The 24842-nt window shown below is 37.8% G+C and overlaps 1 protein-coding gene across 2 annotated transcripts; it reads right to left on the bottom strand.

Moving 5' to 3' along the window:
• Positions 1-706: 706 nt before the first annotated feature.
• On the bottom strand, positions 707-23679 carry LOC137278493 (methenyltetrahydrofolate synthase domain-containing protein-like). Of its 2 annotated transcripts, none has more exons than XM_067810849.1 (8): positions 23507-23679; positions 21074-21325; positions 16121-16224; positions 15626-15739; positions 8984-9097; positions 8519-8609; positions 7874-8199; positions 707-4969 (listed from the first exon to the last, which is right to left on the bottom strand). In XM_067810849.1, exons 2-8 carry the CDS (start codon positions 21285-21287, stop codon positions 4394-4396), a joined length of 1539 nt encoding a protein of 512 aa, XP_067666950.1. In that variant the 5' UTR covers positions 21288-21325; positions 23507-23679; the 3' UTR covers positions 707-4393. The 2 variants fall into 2 exon arrangements, with proteins under 2 accessions (XP_067666950.1, XP_067666949.1); XM_067810848.1 differs by having other exon boundaries at positions 16121-16222; positions 21060-21325; positions 23507-23645.
• Between the last annotated feature and the right edge of the window lie 1163 nt (positions 23680-24842).

Here is a 24842-nt window from a genome sequence, read left to right as displayed (position 1 = left end):
TACAAATGGAAGGCCCCTTTCACTTTCTTGTTTGAAATAATCATAGATTTTTCATATAATGCCTTTTACACCAGCCGACAAACTGGATGTGACATTTCTCTATGTGTGGATGTGTGTGCACTTCATGAAATCCACGTGCTTGAAGTCGCATGACATGATCTGCCGAGCATAATGTAAGGATTTGACATGTGATCTGCCTATTTGCACGACCGGGTCGCTGTTCCAGTAAGTAGCTCAGCACCCTTCACATGTGAGGTGTTGTTGTGACTTGAAATAATGACAGCTCTTATAGACTTTCTTATTATTGAGAGATAAATTCTGACAATTAAAATCTTCAATGGTCGAAGAATTATAAGCCTCATACCAAACTGGAAACAGATAGCACTTATTATTTTAAAGTAAAGTTACCAAACACTGTCCGGAAGCATTTCCTTCCAGACTATGGAAGTACAAGATATCTGGTGCCAGATCATTCTAACGCTACTGCTGTTCCATCACCTTAGATGCATTCTTAAATGTTTTAGGCACGTATGCTTAGAGCATACATAAGGCGAGGACCTGACATACAAGTGGCCTTATTATTAAGTCGATATTTTAAATGGTGTACATAATCTGACATTTTACCATATTAAGTGTTGATCCTCAGTGAACTTTGAGTACCATAGGATTTGTTAAAACCTGTGAATATGCAACTGTTACAATTGGGTAAAATAAGGAACTTTATTCACAAATGATATCAAATATAAATAAGATAACATTCAATTACATTAGAAAATCATCTAAATGACACAGTATTGCTTACAATGATTGCAACTTGCACCATTCTCTTTTCTGTAAGCCTGTGTACAGCATTAACAATTTCAATGTAAATTCTCAAATAATAGTTCTTAGCCCTCTACCATCCAGTGCCCATGGTTTCTGATATCTGTGTTGATGTAAAATTTGAAGAGTGGTATTCAAAACTTAACTCTAAATGCACAGAGAAAAACTGGAAACATAATGGAGCTGTACATGTCTGAGGACCCTCCACCAAGAACTACCTCACATGCTTTCCACTTATTCCACATTGAATGAATTCCATGTTGAAGTGAGTTGTTAGACCCATATGGTTTTACTTCATAATTTGTAAGTGCCAGAACAGTATCTTCACCATTGAGCCTGGATTGTTGTGGGAGTGTCTCTCATTCTAACACACAACAAAAAGGCAACCATATAGATGCCAACATTTTAGAAAATGAAATTGAAGAATGAATTTTCTATTTTCAAATTTAATACTTAAATGTATAATCAGCAAATGATTACTGAAAGAATGTCAAACAAACATTGGAAAAGTGCATAAGTTCAATTCAATGTATTATAGTTCTGGCTTGTAATCAACTAGAAAATAATAATACACTGGGCTGTTGGTAATTTCAAAAGGATTTATATAAGCAATTAGCCACATCAAACCATGCAATTTATCAAATATATTCACATAAAGATGACAAATGAAAACATTCGGTGCATGTTAATAAACTGTAATGACCATAAAAAAGATATATGGCTAAATCATGCCTGTTCACTCGCTAATGTTAAAGCTTCTCATATTGTTTGTACATGAAGGACTATGGTTGATTTTGGTCAATATTCACAACACAAATATCTTTGTAAAGAATTTTCAACGAACTAGAGGCCTTTGAGCTTTCATTTCTCTAAAGGAACATCACTTTCTTCAGACCTGAACACTATGCCCCAAATATGTTTATTCTGAAATATAAATTTTTGTTTATCTCCCCAAATGTTTTTGTCCCGACATGAGAAGTCCACAAACAAACACTGAGATATGTAGTTGTCAGGCACTGAAGAGTAGGATGAAGAGTCATTTCAAAATACCAAAAGAAACTGAAATGATGGCAAATTATCTGTGAGAAAATGTACGTATGTATATATGTTATTTTGCCTCCGGGCTGCCTAGAAGATAGTTGCACTTTGTTATGTACTCAACAATCTCACACTTCAATAAGGAGATTTCCACTTTAGACATGTCATATTGACAACACTAACAACCAGAATGCAGATTTGAATCACAAGGTTTCAAAGTATGAACTTGAGAGATAGTAGCAAGACATCTCTATTGAAGAGAGATTCAGATGATTGAGTACATATTCAGCACCACATTTGTTAACACACAATTATTACAAAAGGAATATGGGGATGAAAAGCTTTGGAACACTATTTCTTCAAACAATTTTGCCTTAACTGTTTCAACAATCAAGATTAAAAAAATGAACCCAAACAAGCTTAAGTAGGTTTTGCCAATGTGAAAAAATGTAACGTCACACATCCATCTGTCACCCTATAAAGAGAAAATAAATGTACTGCATTGAAAAGTGATGTTGAAAAATACTAAATTAATTTTTATTCATATTAAGGCAAAACAGATATTTTTACACTGGAAGACAATTGGTAATATTAAAAACAAATATGATAAACAACCTAGACATGATATTTTCCTTGTTACGACAAACTTGTGACCAAATACTTTCTAAGTGAGGACAGTGACAAATTTAAGACTTCATGACAGGTTTCTGTGAATGAACAAAAAGGTAATACACCATAAGTGAACCATACACCATTATAAAATATTTTACTCTCATTTCCTAGATATTTTATAACTGATGATGATAATGTTAGCACTGATTGTATTATACACATTTTCGATTTAACCCTTGAAGACAAAAAAGATAATTAAAATATATACCCATGGATTTTCCAAATATAAATTTCAGTAGGTTTACTGTGATACACAAACAGTAACTGAGTATGTTTGAATGCTACAATTCTCAAAAAATATCTTTGCAATATAATTCCAAAACATGTTAATTCAAAACACTAACATTTTTACATTTCATTGTTTCATTTACAAAATTTTTTTTCCCAAACTGAACAATAAACAACAACCCTGTTTTGATAATTATTGTAACTAAACATATTTAACAATACACTCAAATACTGTAAAAGATTTCTTCAGAGACAATCAAAACAAACATTCTTTGAGGCGTCTACCATGCCTACGGATACCTGTAGGTAATTCCATGACATTCATGTAGTCAGCGGAAAACAAAATGCCTTTGAACACACTTAGCAATTTAATAACAAACAATCAAAAAATGTGCTGGCATAGCCATGATGAATATGTGAACTAGCATAACTGTTTAACAACAACATAAATTATGAAATTCATTCATAGCTAAATGGTCAGATTCCAAACATCTCAACACTCTCATTGTACTGCATTTATTTATAACAAACCAGACACACTTACATAAACAGAATGCATATGCATGCCATGTCAAAAACTGACCCAGAACCATCAAAAACTTTTATATATTGTGCATCAGTGTCATGTCGATCAGGCCATTTAGAATAACATCACAAAATCATCTTGTTTGAGAAGTACCCTTATGAACAGAAACGGGATGATTACTTTTGCTATGTCTAAGGAATTTCCCTCCAGCAAGGTGTCTGTTCACAGAATTACTATGTTATAAAGAAATGAACTACATATTGCTGGAATGGAGTTAACAAAATATTGTATAATTTTCTTCATTTGCATAAAGCGTAACTTCATGACACGCAAATAGTATGTGTGCAAATTATGCAGTGACTTCGTTAATGGCAATTTCTGCAATTAACGACATACAAGTAAAACTCTTACCTGAGTTTATGCAATCATGGTATGGTAACTATAATCATTCGAATTCTACAAACTGAAAAATGTCCATTAACATGTTGCAACATATGATATGCAATATATTGTACAAAGGCCAAACCCTGAAACTGACAAATATAATCATGCAACCGCTAGTTTTCTGCTTCAACAAATGCAAGAATTAACAAGAAATAACATGATACACTTTTCTCTCCGTCCTTCCAAAGTCTTAACCCAAGAAAACATTAGGTGAAGAATACATAATGTTTCTGTAATGCATCTTAGAGAAGCTTTCCAGATGCCAGATCTCTTTGTCCAACTTCAGGTTTTAACCTTATCAAACTACACAAGCCTTCAGAACTAAACAATTCATTAGAACTCACTAAACAAACCTTGCCCATAATCTAAAATGAAGAGAACAGATCCTCTTTCAAGAGTGTTAAAACGACCTTTCTTTGAAAATATAACTGTCAAGGATCGTGGTACTGACTCTTTTCAACATAAGTAGTGTTTTCTGAAATACCTCACTGATCAAGCCACAAGTGATGCAATTTTTCTGACACAAAATCTAAAATATATTTTAATGAGGCATCAGGTAAATTCAACATATTAAAAGGACATTCTGTCCAAGTGGTTAAAACTTAGATCCATTAGCAGTTACATGAGTAAAGAATAGACTGTATATACATACAATCAATCGTTTTAGTCGCTGCCTGCATCATTCACCTCGCCATCAGCTTCATTCTCATTTCTACTGTCCTCATTATCACCACGATTACTCCTTGCAAGCTCCACCTTAATTTGACGCCCTCCAAGGTCAAGGTCTTTCAGAGCTTGAATGGCCTCTTCTGCTATGTCGATGTTAGAAAACTGAAGGAAAGCATGGCCACTGCCACCATGCCATACAACCCGGAGAGGTTGAACACTACGGTCATGTATCTTCTCTTTAAACTCGCTCACACGCAATGACCGGGGTAACCCACCTACATAGATAGATGGATCATGTGATCTTCTATTAATACGACCTCTGCGTGCTGAATTACGAGGACGCCTTCCCTGACCCTGACCCTGGCCCTGACTCTGACCTTCTCCTTCTTCTGTTTGCTCTTCTGATTCAGAATTCCTGACATCATTGCTCCTGCGCCTTGGGCGTCTGTAGTTATTGCGATAACGTCGTCTGGGTGGGCCACGGCGACGGTAGGAGTTCTCATCATTTTCACGTTTTTCTTCTTCTGGTTCATCGTTGATATAGTCTTCACCATCATCTTCTTCCTGACCCTGCATGCAAACATAAACCTTTCAGTTAGGAGAGAGAGGAGAAGACAGAAGAACTTAACAGAAAACTTGTAGCTGCATCTTTGTTTGATTTTTTGCTAAATGTAATTCATTCATGCACCATTTAAGCCATATCGCAACAGTCTGCAGAAAATTAAGGATAGGTAAGGCGAAAGGGATATTTCAGCCTACAATCCTGTCATTGAGTCCTTGCGGGTGGAAGGTATGGAGCTCAAATATCCACTTCAATTCAAGAGATCTTTTTTTGTGTGGTTGTCTCAGAGTCCGGATTGTCTTTGAGTTGTAGATCATTTTTGCCATGATGTTTCGAACTGAAGTAAAGTGTGACAGGTTTGTTGCTCTTGTGCGCGATATGAGTATAGTGTTCTGTTAATTGGATTCTGAAACATCTTTTGGTTTCACCTACATATTGTTTCTTGCAGCGTTTGCAAGTGAGGAGGTATACTACATTACGGGATTGGCAAATGTAGATTCCTGTTTTGAAGGCCTTTTTGCTGACGGAACTGGTGAAAGTGTCACTGTTGCTTAATATTTTGCAGATTTTGCAATTTGCTTTGTCGCACGTACCGTTGACAAAACTGTCTGTCCACCGATTTGTGGTAGTTAAGTGACTTTGACTAAGTGATCCTTAACTCTTCTTAAGAGTTTTATTTTTGCAATAAGCAGCAATATGTGGTGAGGGGAAAGTGTCTAGGCAGATGTCTCAGCCACTTAATAGGTGCCAGCGTTTTCTGACAATGACATTGAGTTCCATGGGATTATAGTTACTAACTACAACCATTCTGTTGTTTTTACACAGTTCTTTCATGGGGGAGGATAAGAGAGCTTTCTCGTCCTTTAAGTCGGACCTGGTTTTGTTTTGTTGTATTTATTTCTTTGGATACTCTCATTTTAGGTAGTAGTTAATAAGGTTGAGGCTATCTTTTTCATATTCCTCAGGAGTTAAACAGATACGTTTCAATTGACTGAAAGGACATTTCATTTAGAATAGTGTTGTGTTTTCCTCCCCAGTTATCAAGCCAGTAACTCGGGACCCTGACTCTCTAACCCAGAGAGCAGCCATTGCACACAACAAACACACATGTCGTTTCACCCACTTATTTGTAAATAAATCCCAATTACAAATACAGTAGAATACTTTTATAACGAACACGGATATAACAAACTGATGGCTATAGCGAACTGTTTTAAAAGTCCCAAATAAACCACTATATGTTATCATATAAAAAAGTTGTGAATAACGAATTTTCTATAACAAACTTACCGGCTATAGCGAACTGATTTGCAATCCCCGTGCGTCCGAGGTAACACTAATTAACGGTGTGAATAACGAACTGTGTGAACTCAATCAGTGTCATTGCCAGTTAGCAATGCTCACTTTGAAATCCTCGACAGTTCCAATTAACACTAATTAATGGTGTGAATAGTGAATTGAGCAAATTCAATCAATGTCAATTAGTGTCGCTCACTTTGAAATCTGACCAATAAGTTAGACGTCAATGGCTAACACTTTTGGGTACAAAACACACTCCAGTTTTTACTCCCATGTGAAGTTGTAGTTTGCATTATTAACCAATCAGAATGCCAGAGGCCGTAAAGCCTGTCGTTGACGACCTAGTTTTGTATACTTTCAGCACAACAACTCGGTCTTTGGCAATTTAATAGAAAACGACAAGTGCATCCCCTCAAAAGGCCTGTGTATATGCCTCCCACACACATCAGAAATGTGGACAAACGCTTTTGATACTCATGAGACTTTAAAAATACGATATATTCAATGACGAGTGCGTAGTGACGAGTGACCTGTGTAAGATTACTGACTTTGTAGTGAAAAGAACGTAATATGGAAAAATAAATGTACGAATAAACTGAGTAGGAATGTGTTGTACTGTATAGTGTGTTCTTTCAATGGATTTTCGTGAATAGCGAACTACGGATATGACAAACTAATTTCAGTGGTCCCTTGTAGTTCGTTATAAAAGTATTTTACTGTACCATATTTTAAAAACTAGTCAGATTATCCTTCTGACAATACAGTCACAAAATCTACTCTGTTCTCACAACAATCCAAATCGGAATTACAAACCCAAACAAGGGGAGATTAAAAAAGCTTAATCAATCAACCCGATAACATGGCCAATCCACGCCGCAATGCTCCAACGGGGAATCCCCCACCGACATTTGTGCCGCCATGACGTCACCGCATCAGAACACTCCTGTGGCATCACAAATAACACCATCTCTATGAAAAGGCATGCACGCCTCCAGTATCTCCGTCTGCAGAGTACATTTCGTACAAAATGCGTAAACCAAGATACATCTCATCCGATCAGGCCCAGTGTAGTCACATATTTTGCTTTAACTGCAGAAAATTAAGTTGTGGTCAAACTAGCTTGTGGTCATCTAATTTGGTAGTAATTTGGATACTCCATTCAAGCATGTATAATCTTTTGGCTTAACTTTATACCATTACGCGACTGCTTGTTACATAATTCTACCTTTATCACTTACGCATGTTTCAGCATTCAATCTCTACAAAATGATACATTGAAGATGAGTGAATTAAAATTGCTTTTGTTTAATGCCACACTCAATAATATTCCAACAAAAATAATGGTGTCAAGTTATATTTACAGCCTACTTACGTAACTGCACAAAAGAATATTGTTTCTCCACTCTGTTAATCAGATATTCTGATTTCTGTTACATGCCACTGTTGACAATATTCCAGTTACATCACAGTAGTCTGTAAATAACCAAGTCCAACAGAGACAAACCAGAAACTCATAGAATGGGATATAACTCATGCCAGAATGGAACAGTGACACACGGTCAACAATAAAGGAACAGGGAAATAACTGATAGGAACAACTAAAAATACAGTACCTTAAGCCTAACATCGGTGCCCTGTTCACGCTCCCTCTTTCTCAGAAGTTTCAAAACGGGAACTCGATTCAGCTTGTCACGGTCAAGTTTGGACCAAATTATGCCTGCTGGCTTTGGTTTGGTGCAGTTTGTCTTAATGATCTCTGTTGGTGTTACGATGTAGTCAACTGTCAGATCATGTTCTTCGACAAGGCGCTCAGGTATGCTGATAACTTGGTGGTCATGAACTGTGGTCACTACGACTGTATTCTCATTCACAGCGCCCATTGTTTTCATCATTGCAAACTCCAAGTCAGCAAACCCTTCTCCTTTTCCAATACGGTAACCTGGTAACACAAGAATATCTGTGAGACATCTTTCAACACAACTGAAAGCTCAATTTAGTCTTCATTATCTAATACAAAGGTGATTCCAATATTACAGACAAGCAGAACCGACCCTGTACAGTACAAATCAACAGTACTGCACACTGGCAAACATGTCTTAACACAAAGATTATTTAACATCTCAGTGTAACAATCAGTTGCATCCACCTCCCTCAAAATATAATGTGAATTTGCAGGCAACATATTCTGTATTTACACGACATATGATTCACTAGGCAACTAACAATGGACACATGACATTATTGACTCCAAATCTTACCTTCCCTGGACACTCCCACAGAACCAATGATTACCAGGTCGATTTTGACAGCATCATCAAGTCCAATTGGTGTGCTGTATTCACGAACCCCCTACAACAGAAAATCATGTACAGTGTCATCACTGTTCACATCAGCAGAACAGAACATGCCAACATTTTTCTGCTCTACATGAAGTCTTTCATTGCACTTTTCTTACAGTAATGTACAACAGTTGTTAACATTATATCAGAGGCAAAATATTCAACACAGGGGTATGTCTTAAACAGAAAACACATATGCTAGATATCTTTTGGTTAAAAATTTTACATGACAATGAGCAGATGTCAGTTCATGAACTGGCAGTGTACATTATCATGATTATACTGTTAAGACTTTTTCTCATATTTCATTTTCTATCCGGATATGTCAGAAGTTGCATAGGCACCAGATATGACAAGACCCTTGATATGTTTATGACTGCAAACCTGTGAGGTAGAGCACGTTCTCAGGGTCTCCTTGTTACAGTCAGCTGGAGGGGTGATCTTGTTGAAAAGTCCTTCTCTAAGCCTTGGGGTTGGCACAAGCAGTGTCTTCTGGGACTAAAACACACCAATTGTCATTGTCATATGAGAGTGAGGGTTGCAGTGTGAAAGAATTGATTACAAGGATGTGGGTTGTATGATGAACGTATGAGGAGTTGATTTGGGCAATTGAATGGGAATGTGGGTTGTAGGATAAATGAACGAGAGAAAGGTATTTGTTGTGTGAGTGCAGAACTTAAGGAATGAGCATTGATTGCATTGAGCTGAGTATGGGAATACAATTAAATCATCTGGATCTTCTATCTAAATCAAGACTGGTTTGTTGTTTAACCAGCAGTCTAAGCTGCATGATGGTGGTCTGTAACTACATGAGTCTGAACCAGACAGTCCCGTGATCGACAGCATGAGCATGATCTATACAACTGGGATAAGATCAAACCAGTCATCTTTCGACAAGCATGGGTTACTGAAGACCAATTCAAACAAGGATCTTTATGGGTCCCCTAAAGATCATCTGCCACATGTGCGACGATGCATGTTAAAATTCAATCATTGCAGAATTGAAAATTTTAGCTTAAATTGCATATTTATACATTTGTCCTATCTCAGTGTATGCACTTCTATGTCTTGATTCGACACTGTGTGGAATAATGTAAACGCTTTCCTCTCTAGACCACCTTTGTCCATTTGCCCAAGCACTCCATGCTACCCCTATTTTAAGACAGCTTCCCAACTTTTGTGCAAAGCATTCAGCTTGTATAACTAACTGCCTATGTGACTATCTGTGAATCATTATTCTCTTCCTTGGAGCCACTGAATAATATCCATCTAGGAGATCTGCGTAGCGTAGGATGGGCACCAATCCAACGTGTTAGATAGGATAGTGTTGATAGTGCAAACAGTGGAACTGTGTAGACTTGAAATGACAGCGATGCACAAGGAAGGTCTGTTAAGCATGCTCACAGTTCCTATGCTTGCGAAGAGTTCTCCTGAACTCCTTGCCTTATTGAGCTCAACGTTTCCCAAGGAGATGGGTGCTCCCGAATGATGTGGGGTTCAGTTGCAACCTCTGAAGAAGGACATAGCTCAGCGAGAACAATGTCCCTTCGCCACAATTTTCAAGGTACCCCCTGTAAATTAAAGTCATTGACAATATTCGGGCCAGCCCCTGCTTTGAGAAGACCATCAAAGATATCGACCAGGGGCAGGTGAAAGCACATATGAAAACACTACTCGTAAAACTCGCGAGTTTTAGCATTCAGTTCTGGAACAGCATCAAACTGACCCCCACTCCTTTACATAAGCTTGATCATAGGATGTGGCCTGCAACTTCTGAGTCAACGCAATGAAATCCACTGAAATTTGGGAGTGTCACACTTCATTGATGTAATTGCTTAGTGGAGTAGAGGAGAGAAAACAAGAATGTCGAACACCTCTGCATCTTCAGTGTCTCAGGCCCATGCTGTATTCTGATGCCTGGGTTTGGAAGCCAAGTGAAGTAGTTCTTAAACCTGTAACTTGGAGCAATGATCTTATTTAACTTTATTCCATATATAGAGAGGAAGCAGTAATTCACAAGCGTAACTGTCACTCAACTGTGTTGGTGGGCTAATGTAAGCTGCTGTGTTTGTACAAGAGGTCCACACTAGAGCAGTCTCAGGACATCTGTGACAGACCAGTCTTGCAGGTAATGGGCAGAGAAGATTCTATCTGAACTCCAGAAACCTTCTGTGAGAGTGGTCAAGGTTAATGCATGAAGCTTATGAGGAGTGGAGGCAATAACTCTGCAAAGTGGAGGCTCACAGGACCATGCCATGAATTCAGAAGGCTAGAGTGGCTTGAGAAACCTCAGCTCTTGAAGCAGTTATTAAGGGTAAGAAGAGGCGCTTCTGTTTCCATCGACGATTCTGAGAGGCAGCAATGTAGATATGTAGAGCGTTAACAGGATAGAGTATCAAATCTTCAGTATCATCAGGCCCAAAGAAGGACAAAGAGGAAATGGTAAACATCCAGTCTGGTTGCCCACAGTTGGTTGTTCACAATGAAAACCCAGTGGAGACTCAGGAAAAAACTTTGCCATGTTTCTTCCCTTAGACCACATGCAATTGACATCAAGCAAGGGAGGCTCAAACATACGAGCAGCAGTAGCCATGCTACAAGGAAAAAGAATGTCACTTTGCTCAAAGCCCCAGTCATCTTAAAGTTTGTAGTCTGCAGAACAACATGGCGAAGGGCAGCGGACAGTTCCCAGGTCAAAAGTCTAATCTTCTTGGACTGGTCAGTGAGTTGTAGGAGTGAAAAAAAAACGCTGATGAAGTAGATATTTCCGTAGCTGTGTTAGTAGTCAAACCCCTGTTGACAGAAACCAGATAAGAAGCTAATGAAGTACCCTTGAGTTTCCTGGTAGCACAGGGATGCTGCAAGGAATGCAGTAATGACCTGAGTGGTGGAAGAGTGGAAGATGAAGTTCCCTAAACCTGCAACACCCATCAGCCATTAAACTTCTTTCACTATTTCTGTAGAAAAAATGGGTTGAAGTAAGATGAACTCGTGTGATAGCAGTGGCTACTTGACGAGAACAGCCCTAGCTATGAGCAATCTCAAGAGATGCGCCAGTGTGTATATAAAGGGTACGGAAGCAGTACTGGGTTTGGCTCTGCCAGGATTCTTAGGTCAATAAGTCAAAATTCCCCTGATGAGTAAGTGCATGACCAAAACAGCAGAATCTTGCTGGTGGTCAACTGCTTCTGTATCACACAAACACCAGAAATGGGCTTCACACATTGTTCCCAAATGGAGATTTGAACTCAGTTCTCAGGCATGACATGTTCTGGAAGATGAGTCAGTACCCTGGGATTGTTAGCCTGAAGGTACAAGCACATAAATTGCTGTAACCGCTGAGTCTATCCTCTGTACCTTTGGGCTTGAGCTGATGTCACAATAAAGCCTAGTAGCTCAGTGAGAATGAGACAGCAATGGTGCAGCACATCGCAATGGTGCAGCACATCGCAATGGTGCAGCACATCACAATGTATTCGTTCGCCAGTGGAGGGTGAATGTCATCTATTGCCTTGTATAAAAAAATGTATCAATGAATTGGGGTCTCTAGATCGATATTGGTCTCGATTCTACAATGTACAATAGCCTCCTAAACTGATGGAGCAGCATGGTGGTGAACTGCAGGTGGCGAAGTTAAATTGAATTGAATCCTGTTGTGCCTGGATGCAATCATCAATGTAGCTTCAAGGGTGAACTAAAGCCTGAAGTTGACCTCTGTAAGCATGGTAAGTGAAGGCTAGTGCTGAGGTAAGGAGACCTAGTAACTCTTGCCACTGATGTAGAGGTATCTCTCCTGAGATAGGAACACTGAAACTGTCAGTGCTGTCACAGCAACCTGACTAAGTGCTGACAGTAGTAGATTCGGCATATAGAAGTTGTCAGTCAATCTATTAGAACATTCACACTGTGCATGAGTATTTCAGCCAGGATTTCTCCAAAAAGTGCCAATTGGCACACTGATCTTTGAAAAGTGTGCCAACTCTGAGTAAAAGTGTGCCAACTGTCAAGCAATAGTTAACTAAGTTATTTATTAATGAATAATTATGGCAGTCAACTTTTAAGCTTACCATAAGAATATCCACCATCTGGGCTGAATTTCAACTAATGCTTCGTTTTTCTGTGAAATAACATTATTTGTTGCAACAGTAAAACTCTTTTGCATGGAAAGTTCGCGAAATGCATTTTGGTGTTCACTACAATCAACGTGTTGCTTTAATGTTGAAGTGAGAAAACAGTCCGTTCCAACAGTAAGTGTGTTTCTCTTTTTGAATTCTGTGCACAATTTGCAATACATTTTACCAGTGTCCTCATGATAATCAAGCCATGTGTAATCTCTGAGCCACAATGTTTGGAAACGACATACGAATTTCTTTCGCTTGAAGTCGGGCACATGTTCGTCTTTTTCCATCTGACCCAACTTATTGACCTCGTTATTGCCAGTAAATACATCCGATACGAAACGTTCACTATTTGTACTATCAGTTGTATGAACCGCGTCAGGAACTTCACTTGCATTGGGCGGGACGCTAACACCACTCTGCTTTGAAAAGAAATCTGTTATTCGTCGTTTCATTTTCACAAAGATCGATCAAAATGGCGACCCACTAATGTGCACTTCAACTTCTATCGGATTGTTTCATTTTGCCAATTCCATATGTGCAGTTCGTTTTTTTTCCCCTGATGTCACATGACTTATTGACCAATAAATTACGAGTATTTAATTACGTCAGTTTCCGGACAAATCCGAGCTAGTAAAACCGTTGTAGGACTTTCAAATATGGCACACGTTTCAAAAGAAATTACAGTTTTGTCAATTCTAAGAAGTGTCGCTATCTTCTTTGCTAACACTAGAAACTGATACTTTTGTTTTCCAAGCAAAGTATGATTTCTTTTTAGTTTAACATATTTTTCAAGCGTGTTGTGACAGATTATAAATAATAAATGTCTGCTTTTAATTTTATTGACTGAGAAGTGCGCCAAGACATAAGCGTCAATGTCTATTTTTTAGCGCCATTTTCTATGATTTTGCGGGAATGGCACAAGGGCGCGGCCTGGCTGAAACAATGGTGCATGGAATGATAAGGGTCATAATACTGTTGATCTCAGCAACATTGGTTTGCCAAATGAAGTATATGGTCTGCCTGGGGACCATGCGTGCATAACTATAGTGACCTATAAACTGAGGGCTTGGGATAAAGCTGACAGCCGAATAACTCGGTGAGGTGTCTCCCTCGGCTCAAACCACTCTTACCTGGAATGGCACTGTTCACTGCCAATAAAAGGCTGGGATTGTTATTCGCTTGTACAACCAGGACAGTTCAGTCAGTGTACTTCATACTGACTCCTGTAAACAAGTGTAGTCCACCATTTGCAAATGGTGCCAACAATGTAACAGTAACAAAATCCAGAAAGCAGTGTCTTTGGTTGTTTCAGTTAACAGGGCAAGGCACAAACCCCGCAACATCCCAGCAAAGGCATGACATCATTACTGGTACCATGCACAGAAACTTGACCCATCTGTACAGAAGCTTGCTGATGTCAATGGAAGGGTGATGAAGATGACAAACCAGGCCATGAATACACCACAATGCTGTTACAAATGGTATGTAGTAACATGACTGAGTGAAAAGTCATAATTATTCCTGGGTTGCAAACCTGATTAGTGATGAACAGATGAGTGGTTGTTGAGCTGACATCTACACCAAAGGGTAGATTCCTAGAGCAAATCATTCATCAAGGTGAAGATTGGAAGGTAGATAAATCTGGAATGAATTGAGGTCTGGTCACACAGAAGTCTGTGAAATCGGAAATCTTCAGAGTGTAAAGTGCTGGTGTATTCTAGATGTCTGCGCTGATCAATCAGCAGAAAGGGGTACCAGGTGGGATAAGCCATATGACTAAAATATTCTAGCGCCTTTGCGCTAAGGTACTTCGGAGAGCAAATTTTCGGTTCAGTGAATGCCAACTAATAAATGCAGACTGTAGCCGATTCCAATCTGTAATAATGACATTCGCTGCAAACTGATATCTATGAAGGGAGACCCGATGAGTAGATCTATCAGTAGAACAATATCGATGTCTGTGTTGGTGTGTAAATCCATAGAATCATGGGAGATTGGTCCAAACAAATTCTTGAAAGTTGCCAACAGAGTTCGTAAGTACTTAGATGATCCGGAGATAGGTGCTCCTTTGAATACTGCCAGGAAAAAAGTTTTCAGTGAAAGATGGTTGGACAATGCCCGACTGGCGAAAGGTGACATTTCAGCAAATAGTGTTGATTCGGCGAAAGGTTTCAGCAGTTCGAAGAACAACTCTGGTTCAACGAATGGTTCCAATTCAGCAAGTGGTGTCAGTTTGGCAATTCATGATGTGAAGAGATCTCAACAGGTGAATCATGCTCTGGCGAACTGAGATTCACCCAGCTGGTAGGATTCAGTGAAACAGAATACAGGAGACAACACTCCGCTTTGTCAAAGGGGAACCAGTCAGCAAAGTAGCAGTTAACCAATGTTGAGCCTGACTGAATGACGAGAACGAGTGTGACTGTAGCGCATGTGCTCTGAGTTTTCTGCCATTACGTTCCTTGAATGACAAACTGTTGCTGGAGATACATGCTGAATGCTTTGCATAAGAGTTGGGAAGTTGTCTTATAGGCATTGAGTGCTTGGGCAGATTGACAAGAAAGGCCTAGAGAGAAAAAAGTTTACATTGTTCGACTCAGTGTCCAATCAAGAGACAAAAGAGACATACCTTGAGATAAGATAAGTTTAAAAATTTCATTTACCTTTAGACACTGACACAAAAGTTTTTGATGAACCAGTGGTTTATTACACTGAAAGGTTAACTATAGTAGGGCATAACTTCTATCATGCTGATATATTCATCCAACTCTGCTTCATGTGGTAGAGCTTCCCGGATAGAGTAGAAAGGTGACTTTGAATCTGCCTTTGATATACAATGCTTCTGCAGAGAGGAATGTCCTACTGTACATTACTTCCAATGTGAAGAACCTCCATGATACATTACCTCTAATGTGAAGAACCTAGCATCCTGTTGAGGCTTGTCAGGGTTGACCTTCACAACCTTTGCAACCTGGAACTCTTCAAGTTCTTTCACCTTCTCTGCAGCATTGACAGCTCCCTTCAAAACAAACACACAAATATCATACCTTTTTGTTTGCTTTTCATCATTCTGACTTGGAGACAGTGATATAGTTTTATTTTCTCTTGCACTGATGAGGCATCACAGGCACACTTGTACATATAGGGGTACTGGTAGGTCTAGGCTAATGGAAATGAGAGCACTATGTATAAAAACATATGATTAAAATGAAGAAAACTGTAATGTGCAGCGTCAAAAATCTAAAGATACACAGGTTTTCTCAATTGAAATACAGTGACAGCAAAACACCAAAGCTTCAAAACAAACCTTAAAGGAATCCCATTAAATTTACACACTAATGAATAAACACATTTTCTGAAAGACTGGAACTGTGTAATAAGACTTTCTGAAACCAGTTACCTTGAAGTTTGGAATTCTGTGGTGCACTGGACGTGGAAAGTTAGCCAAGTTGTGATCCTCAATAAAGTCCCACACCTGTTTCCTAATACTCCATTTAGTCACCTCTGCAACAAGATGGAAACATGCTACAGAGATCTGCCTTTGTGAGTAATGTCACATAACAAAATTGTTATGTCAGTTTAGTTTTACGACGCACTCACCAATATTCCAGATACATGGCAGCCGTCTGTAAATAATCGAGTTTTGACCAGACAATCTAGTGATCAACAGCATGAGCATCGATCTGCGCAATTGGGAACCGTGTCAACCAAGTCAGTGAGCTTGACCACCCAATCCCGACAAGCCTTGTCGTAAGAGTTGTAGCAAGCATGGGTTGCTGAAGGCTTATTCTACCCCAGACCTTCATGGGGCAAACAAAATTGTTGACAAAACAAAACAGTTTGATCAAACTCATGCGTTTCAAAGTGAATTCTTTTATGGTCCGATTCTAAACAAGCTGCTAATACATATTTGAGCATTTGTAAACTCTAGAAACATCTTCAGAGGCATGCATTAACAGAACGAAACTAAGAACCTGTGGTAGCTAGCAGTGAACCCATAGAAGTTGACTGACAATATAAGTCTGGAAACGATACATGGTCTGTAATATTTCAATTTAGTATATACGGAGGTATGCAGACATTAAGATTAAAATGTTACTTTGATATAGATTCTGAAGGCTAATGTGACAATTTTCAGTGGAAAAATTTTTTTTTAATAAAATTAATGATATTAATGATATACCACTAATACAAAAGCACGAAGATAATAAAAGAAATTCGTTTAATTTTGAAAAATTCTTTCAAAACAGGGAATCTTTTCAAAGTCACTTGAGCTAAAATATTTTTCAAGAAATACTTAATTATCCTACAGTTTTATGTTAATTTATTGTTTGTTACAAAACATACATCAGAGATGTGACTGCAACCATGTGTAAAGTCATACAAGATCACATTTGTGGAACTGTTGAGATAAATACAGACTCTTCAAAGCGGAAAAATATAACTGTTAAATGCTTTGGTTACAATAGCTATCAGGGTTAACTCCACATTTGTTATCTGTGAACAAACAATACAAGTGTGGCCAGAGTTTTACATTTCTCAAAACAATCTCAAAATGAAGATACCAAGCTTGAAACTTTGGAAATCTGCATCAAAAGGTAATAATACTTTTAATGTAACAACAAGCAGTGAAAATGTTACTGTTCCAATTGTCAGTATTTACCCAAACAGATAATCTAATTGAAAAGCAGCACCATGCAAGATCAAGGGATATCAGTAGTTTGAAGAAATGAAACTGAGGCCATTGTGATACATCAGGCTACAAACTACCATTGTACATCCTACACATGCATCCCTGTTTCAGCCTAATACATCTTCGCTTTCATGTATCGAACAGACTTAGCATGCACCATTATTGACTACAGGTATGCTTGAGAAATCCATGAGCAAAACAAAACAATGTGTCAACAATAAATATGATTCTATCCCATTATTTATCTTGAAATTCTTCAACCTACTGAATAAAATTTCTATTACAACAGTAACATCTTTGGCTTTCTGAAATTAGTATCTAGCAAGGTTTCCAAATTAACATCGACAATCATTGTCACTAAGGTGACATAATCCCCTGTCGCAAATTATCAAATCAATCTTAAAAAGGAGTGAAAGTGAAGGTCGTAATTTAAGGTTAAGTTAAATGTCAACAAAAACATGACCAGTAAACCACTCTTGATATCTAGCTCTGTAGTTCAAACGCACAAATATTTTCAAGGTTCACTTTCAATATGACATGAATGTCAGATTACAAAACATACAGAAATAGTAACAAAGAAATTGCTTACTGAAAAACATTCAAAGGAAGTCTTGAAAGTACATGAAGAAAATCCCGTGAAATGTTTTGGGGATATTTCCCTAACAATCTTAACATGCAGTATATTTACTGTTTAACATGCTGAAATCATCAAAGTGTTGCTGTGACCTTGAAAATTATGTGATGGTCACTAAAATCAACTATGCCCTGCATCTTCCCTGGATGAAGTTTGATCTAAAATATGAAGAAAATCCAGTAAAGGATTCTTGAGATACCTCACTGACAATCTGTAACCTGCAGTTTAACATGCTGAAAACTTCAAAGTGTCGCCATGACCTTGAAAATTAAGTGATGGTCACCAAAATTAAATGGGCCCTGTGCCCTTCCTAGATAAAGCTTTGCACTCACTAAGAAGAAAATTCAGTGAATGGTTCTTGAGATATCTCATTGAGAAGGGTAAATTGTTAAAATCCTCTGTGATGAACCTTGGTACCAAATATGAACAGAATCTAGTCAACACTTCTTAATAAATTCCAATTTGGACAGACGACTGGCCTAATACTATATCCCCTACTTTGTGCTAAACATGAGGCAGGGGATAATGATAATTGTTATATATGCTAACGACAGTACATAAAGCCTATACCTATGTACGTGAATGATCTGATACAGCTTGCACGCTGCCTTAGCATGTTGTCAATATATAATTCAACATTGACGCTATGACAGAGTATATTACATGAACTGCAGAACTTTATAGGTCCCACAAAGCTAAATTGAATGTGGTAAAGTGAAAGTGAAGTGGTCCTCCTGGTCTTGACATTATTGAAGGATTTAGCTCTAACTGCAAGTGCTGAAAAGGGACATGTAACGGACAGATGACGTCAATATGACCGATACAACCACACAGACAAGATTTTACTGAAGTATTTGTACCTATAGTCTCTACAAATACAGATTTGTGATTCCTTATGTGCAAAAATCAAGTGTTGTTAGTATGCCATATTAAACTGTCACATACTTCTCATACAAATGTGGAAAAATTATTCTGGAAAACTAAACCTGGGGTATTTAATGATCTCCCAGGTCTGTGCCCATATTGCTTTGTTATGGATGGAATTTCTTCTACAGGCACTGGGACAATGTTGTCAATTACTACTACAGCTAGAGCTTACCATGGTTACCAATAAAACATATTTAAATTGATTCTGGTTGTCCAACTGACTATTGCCAGAAACCATAACAATAACCGAATAAGTAACAAAGAACAAAACAGAAAACAGTCTAAAATGTTTCAGAGAAAAAAATTATAATACCAAATCAATGTGAAATTAGTGTGACACATGGTACTAGCATGAACCAGTAATTCAAGCTTGTAAATCTTGATGTTCTTGTTTGGTTGACTACAAGGTACAACCAACGAAATATACTGGTATCATGGTAAGAATGCATTATGAAAGATGCAATTAATGTTGTACAGAAAGAAGAAAGAAAGACTAACTAAAGATGCCTCATCACCACACAAAAAAATGGATCCCTACCTTGACCAGTACCTGTTAGGGTGGAAAAACACTTTGTGAAAAGGGAATCAGGTATACATGACATGTGACGTATATGATTCATATATGGTGTATATAGGTGAAAAGGGAATTCACAAAACCTGACATGTCAGCCAGACAATTCTTGAATATACACAACTGAGGTATGGTGTAGATCTCATGGAATCATTTACCAGGCCAATGCAAAATTAACACTAAGATATAATCAAACAAACATGATCTGATACACAGATAAGAAATCAGAGACACACAGTGTATGAGTTGAATATACATTATACCTTGTTCAAAATTTTGAGAGCATGTTTCTTTCGATTTTAGAGTGAAAAGGTACAGTATCTAAGCAATTGAAGCTTGCTGAAGAACCCTTAATGACATTTGAAGTTTGATGAAAGTTACCATGATCAGTGCAATATGAATACTTGAAATAAATCAAGTTGAAAGTGAGGACAGCAGCCCATCTGAAGTTTTGAATGCCACATTCAGATGAAGTTAAACACTTCTAAAAGGAGTGACCTTTAATACTGTCTGAAAATTCTCTCAGAAAATCAACACCTTGCAATTCCAAAAACACAAGAGAACAAAGATGTATCAATTTCCAATTTTGATTGAGAATGGGGAAAAAGGGATACTTCCATGTCAGGGCAAAAGACAAAATGCTTTTTCAAAATACCAAAATCACACATGAACATACATTTACAATGGCTGACTTCTCAGCTTGATATTGAAGGTGAAATGTATTTGATGCTGGCGACGAAACAAATCCATCAAGGACTGACGACAAATGAAAAACTGACGAGCAAGATGGAGAGCTGATGAAATTACAAGTTAATGATGTCACCTGACGATAGTACTTTTTACAAAACACCAAATCTGCCTCAGTTCACTTCATTTCACTTTACCACATTCCTTGTTAAAATACACACAGCCCAGCATGTTACACTTACAGACCTTGTTGTGCCCAATACTTCACTTAGGCATGTCTTTACTTCAATCTCAACAGAACCTAAGCCTACTGGTTTTCACTAAAGATGTCAACATATCCTTATACACATATGGATACTGATAAAGAATTTCCAATGTATAGATTATACCCTAATAATTTCCAATGCCATTTGTCTTCAAGTTTCTGCTACCATATAGCACACTAAAACAATTACATATCAAATTCTGATTTCTCCAATACTGTTTGCATCAACTCACATGAACATTCTAAAGATGTAGATGCTTTCTAACTGGGATTAAATAGGATTAAACAACACCAGTAACAATATAAGCACAAACAGCAAATAAGGTTGTCCTTATTCTGAAGACCTAATGGAGAATCTGAGGGATCAGGGACTTGGTCTTATATTTACCAACACAGGTTTCAATAAAGGCAACTCGCGTATCTTTTTGATGCAGCATATATTTATGGCTGTTATGGTACATCTGTGTAAAATGTCTTGTAATTTTATGTGATGCACACAACTGCACACAATGACATGTTAACCATATCAGTACAGCACTGAACTGAAAAACTGTCTTTGTACAACTTTTGCTTTACCTTTCCCAATCTCGATAGGCTCAATTGGTCCCTCAGGCTCCTCATTGGTGTTTCTCCTTCTTCGTCGATTTCCCATGTTCCTCCTTTGTCTGCGATTACCCCTCTTCACTTGCCCATCACCACCTCCTTCTTCATTCACCTGGTTCTCATCCCTCACCTCTCTGTCATCAACATCATTGCTGTTGATGGGAGCTTGTTTGTCAACCTCTGACATCGTGAAGGTAAGATGAATGAAATAACCGGACGCTTCAGCTGAAAAAGAAATAAGTACTGATTACTCTTCATAGATGTTGGATAAAATTGCTGTGCTTCAGATCAGTTATTCTGACATCAGAACCTGTGTGCCTACTCACCAGTGAAAATGATGTGACATGTATCTGAATTGCTGGGCAACAGACTAACTCTGACGATGGGACTCATAATTTTGGGCTCCCAAATAAAAAAGTTGTTAAACAAACATTCAATACTTTGGTGACAGTGTTTGCTATTTCTTACCAGCTGCTTACAAGAGGGGCCCACTTGATGGTAGAACAGTCAGGTGTGCAAGTTGCATGTGTGAAATTGAAATTTCACTGCACATGCTTGTTGATTACGAAATATAGTCAAATAGACTATAGCCATATTAGTATTTGATGAAAAGAGAACCATTTCGTCACTGCATAGGAGTGATGAAACAAATGACTGATCACTGTAACCCTGTAACACTGTGTACTCTATCAGTACATACCATAAATATTTACAAAGTCTCCCATCCAAAATTTTCACTAGACCGTAATTGAAAGCAAACAATAGCAAAATATTAAGATGCTGGGGCATAAAGATTTTTACAGAGATATTGAAGATAAAGCAGGACCTTCACTCAACACTTGTAACATCAAAAGATTTTACTGCAACAACTACATTCGACCTAGTTCCCTTTTCACTGCAATAACACCTGCTTACAATGATTTGTTTACATATCAATAACTTTGTCATTTTATTCCACTATCCTGACATATTACATGGCTCTTAATAATGGGCAGTATTTATCACTTAGCAATGACATTTTCTAATGAAGAAAGATATGAAAAAAAAAAGTGCAGAGGCAAACAAAGAAAGAAGTTCTAATAACCAATGAATTCATCTTAAACAATTATACAGCGGTGCGATTATAAAATATGTTCGCCACTTAATTATGTAGCTATTTTACCACCATGTTTACTTTATTCCACCAATAAGTTTTTCCTCTGATAATCAAAGGGATAGAGTTATGTTGGGTTAGGGCTGGGTTAAGTAGGGGTGAGTATCGCAGAGAAATTTCATACAGGGATATACCGCGATGTGAAAGCATATATTGTGATATGTATTGCAATATATAGCAAGAAGTTTTTTTCACACACAAAAAAATACTCATAGTTGAATTAATGCTACATCTATAAAGCAAAAACACAACAAGATCACAAAGCCTCTTTGAGCTTTATTCAACAAAACTTTAAATCCTGACAAAATATATAAAGTGTACTTTTACCACAATGTTGCCATACTGAAGCCTTTGCCATTGTATTGACTTGCACCATGTTGAATTGTTCATTGTTGTGGTTGCCACTTTACAACTGAGGCATAACTTTGGGGTGAAAACAGGAAACCTCCGAAGATTTCCGAGTGTTACAAAGTTTTCTGCATACATGTCAAAATACTGGCTTTCGATCAGTGTATCGCAATACATATAATTTCATGTCTGAAGTGGTAGATACCGTAAACCCTCTTATATCGTACTGCCCTAGGGTTAGGGTGGTGAAGGTATCCTACAGTGGCTGTGATACAGCTTCAGAATCATCTATACAAATTGATAAGTGATATGTCAGTCATTAAGTGCAGATGCCTATTGCTAAAATGTCATGGAAGAATAGATAAAGAAAAAAAATGTAAACTGACTTTCAACATGAAAACCTATTAATAAAACAACCTAACACCAACCAACCTCAACTTCAGTGACTGCGTTATAGTTAATAAAATCTAAGAACAAACTCCCCATTTCTCAAGAACAGCAACTATTACCACTGTAATTGAGAAAGGAATGATCGCATCATTATTGGATGAGGATGTGGCAACTTTGTTTTGATTTCTTCAGGGGGACAAGCTATATTCCTCTGACGTCATTGTCAAGCTTCCACGTGACGTCACCAAACATCCACATGGCATGGCATGTTGTGCAAAGTCCTCGTTGACAGGCTTTCAAATAACAATACTGTATGATAAACACATTGCAACTAGTTTGAAAATGTTCTGTCGTATTTGATATCTTTCAAACACGAGTAAGGGAAAGGAGAGGTGTTTGAAACTCAGACGAGTTGAACGACCCACCTCACCCGGCATCCATTGAATTTCTCGCCAGGTGAGGGTTTTAAGAACGCCCTAAAGGAGTTATTTCAGCAAATGCGTTAAAAGTCATACTTATGCCTTATCTTGGTTGTTTACACAATCGGGAAATTGATATTCAAAGACCACTGCGCAACTTGTAACAGCTGACACTTCAACACGTAAGCAGATGCCGAAAGTTCTACTTTTGCAAGGAGGCAGCCATATTCTGTCTCATGCGGAGTGAAAGTTGTTACAAAAAGCAGAATGCATCACGATATGGAGGAAAAGGACTTGAAGCAAATTACAAATAGAAAATTGGGAAAGGGAAACGCAATGCAGCCATTAGCTAGGATAGTGTTCTAAAATCGTGAGAAGTTTTGCTTTTATTCACAGTACAATGCTGAAACTAAAGCTTCCTCATTTGGGCAAAAAAAAGTCGAACGTTATATGACATTTAGTTTCATTATCTTGTGAGGGACAAGCACGAATATTTTGACATTCCTCTCACACATACCCACTAAAATGTTTTGCGTGAAATTCAAAAACATAAAACGTATATCTAACCACTCTGAAAAAATGAAAATTGGAAAAAATATAACTTTGGTTACATATCTGAATAGTTTCCATTCTTATTTTTTTGTCTTTCTACAAAAGAGAAGAACCTCGTTATGGTTTGGATGTGAAGATTGGATCAGATGTCGTGTGCTCGGCAATATCGAAATAACTCCCTGATTTTGAACATTTAGGATTCACAGAAAATGTATGGACCTCACGTGTGATTCAGTTGATGAGATCTTGACAAATCAAAATATATATCAAATGTTTGATGTTTTACAAACTACACTGTCAATATATTTCACATAATCATGTAGACGACTCTGACTTCATTAGCAATGTGAGTAATTAGCAGGTTTATCTACATTACATTTTACAGCGTACATACCTATATTCAGCAATACACGGCTGTTCGTGAGCGGATGTATGTTGATGTTGTACATGGCATGCAGGGAGTCACATACTTTTATTACATGCATTTTAAGAGTTTCATTCACCGTGTACATGCTTGCAAAAATATTAAAATCATCATCACTCCCCAAGCCATAAATTATGAACGGCCCCTAAGTGACAGAGCTATAGGAATGCTGACGTTATTGGGCCAGTTCGTGATGAGGAGAGGGACAGTGTGTGAATGAGTTCCTACTGAAAAATGAAGCTTTTCAGGCGACCCGATGACCCGTAGAACCAGTATGACATAAATGAGTGAGAATGAGTGAGTGAGTTGGCATGAGGGCTGGTAAAACGTAATCATCTGTCTGTTTCAATTACTTTGTGGAAACCAGTAACTACAATCTGAAACCAATTATGCCTTACGACCTAAATTTCCTAATTAAACATTTTTTGTTTCAACTGCAAACATAGCAAAATATCT

The sequence above is a fragment of the Haliotis asinina genome, chromosome 3, assembly GCF_037392515.1.
Source record: "Haliotis asinina isolate JCU_RB_2024 chromosome 3, JCU_Hal_asi_v2, whole genome shotgun sequence".
In the NCBI taxonomy this organism is placed as follows: Eukaryota; Metazoa; Mollusca; class Gastropoda; order Lepetellida; family Haliotidae; genus Haliotis; species Haliotis asinina.
Note: the sequence above shows the minus strand (reverse complement) of the source record. Positions and strands in the feature narration are given on the sequence as shown.

What these genes read in the sequence shown, in the direction of transcription:
- LOC137278493 (XM_067810848.1), bottom strand. Translation starts at nt 21,287, where the DNA reads ATGTCAGAGGTTGACAAACAAGCTCCCATCAACAGCAATGATGTTGAT. An exon ending in ACAGAATTCCAAACTTCAAG is followed by an intron (nt 15,740 to 16,120) that starts GTAACTGGTTTC and finishes TTTGTTTTGAAG; the next exon opens with GGAGCTGTCAATGCTGCAGA. An exon ending in GAACGTGCTCTACCTCACAG is followed by an intron (nt 8,610 to 8,983) that starts GTTTGCAGTCAT and finishes TTTCTGTTGTAG; the next exon opens with GGGGTTCGTGAATACAGCAC.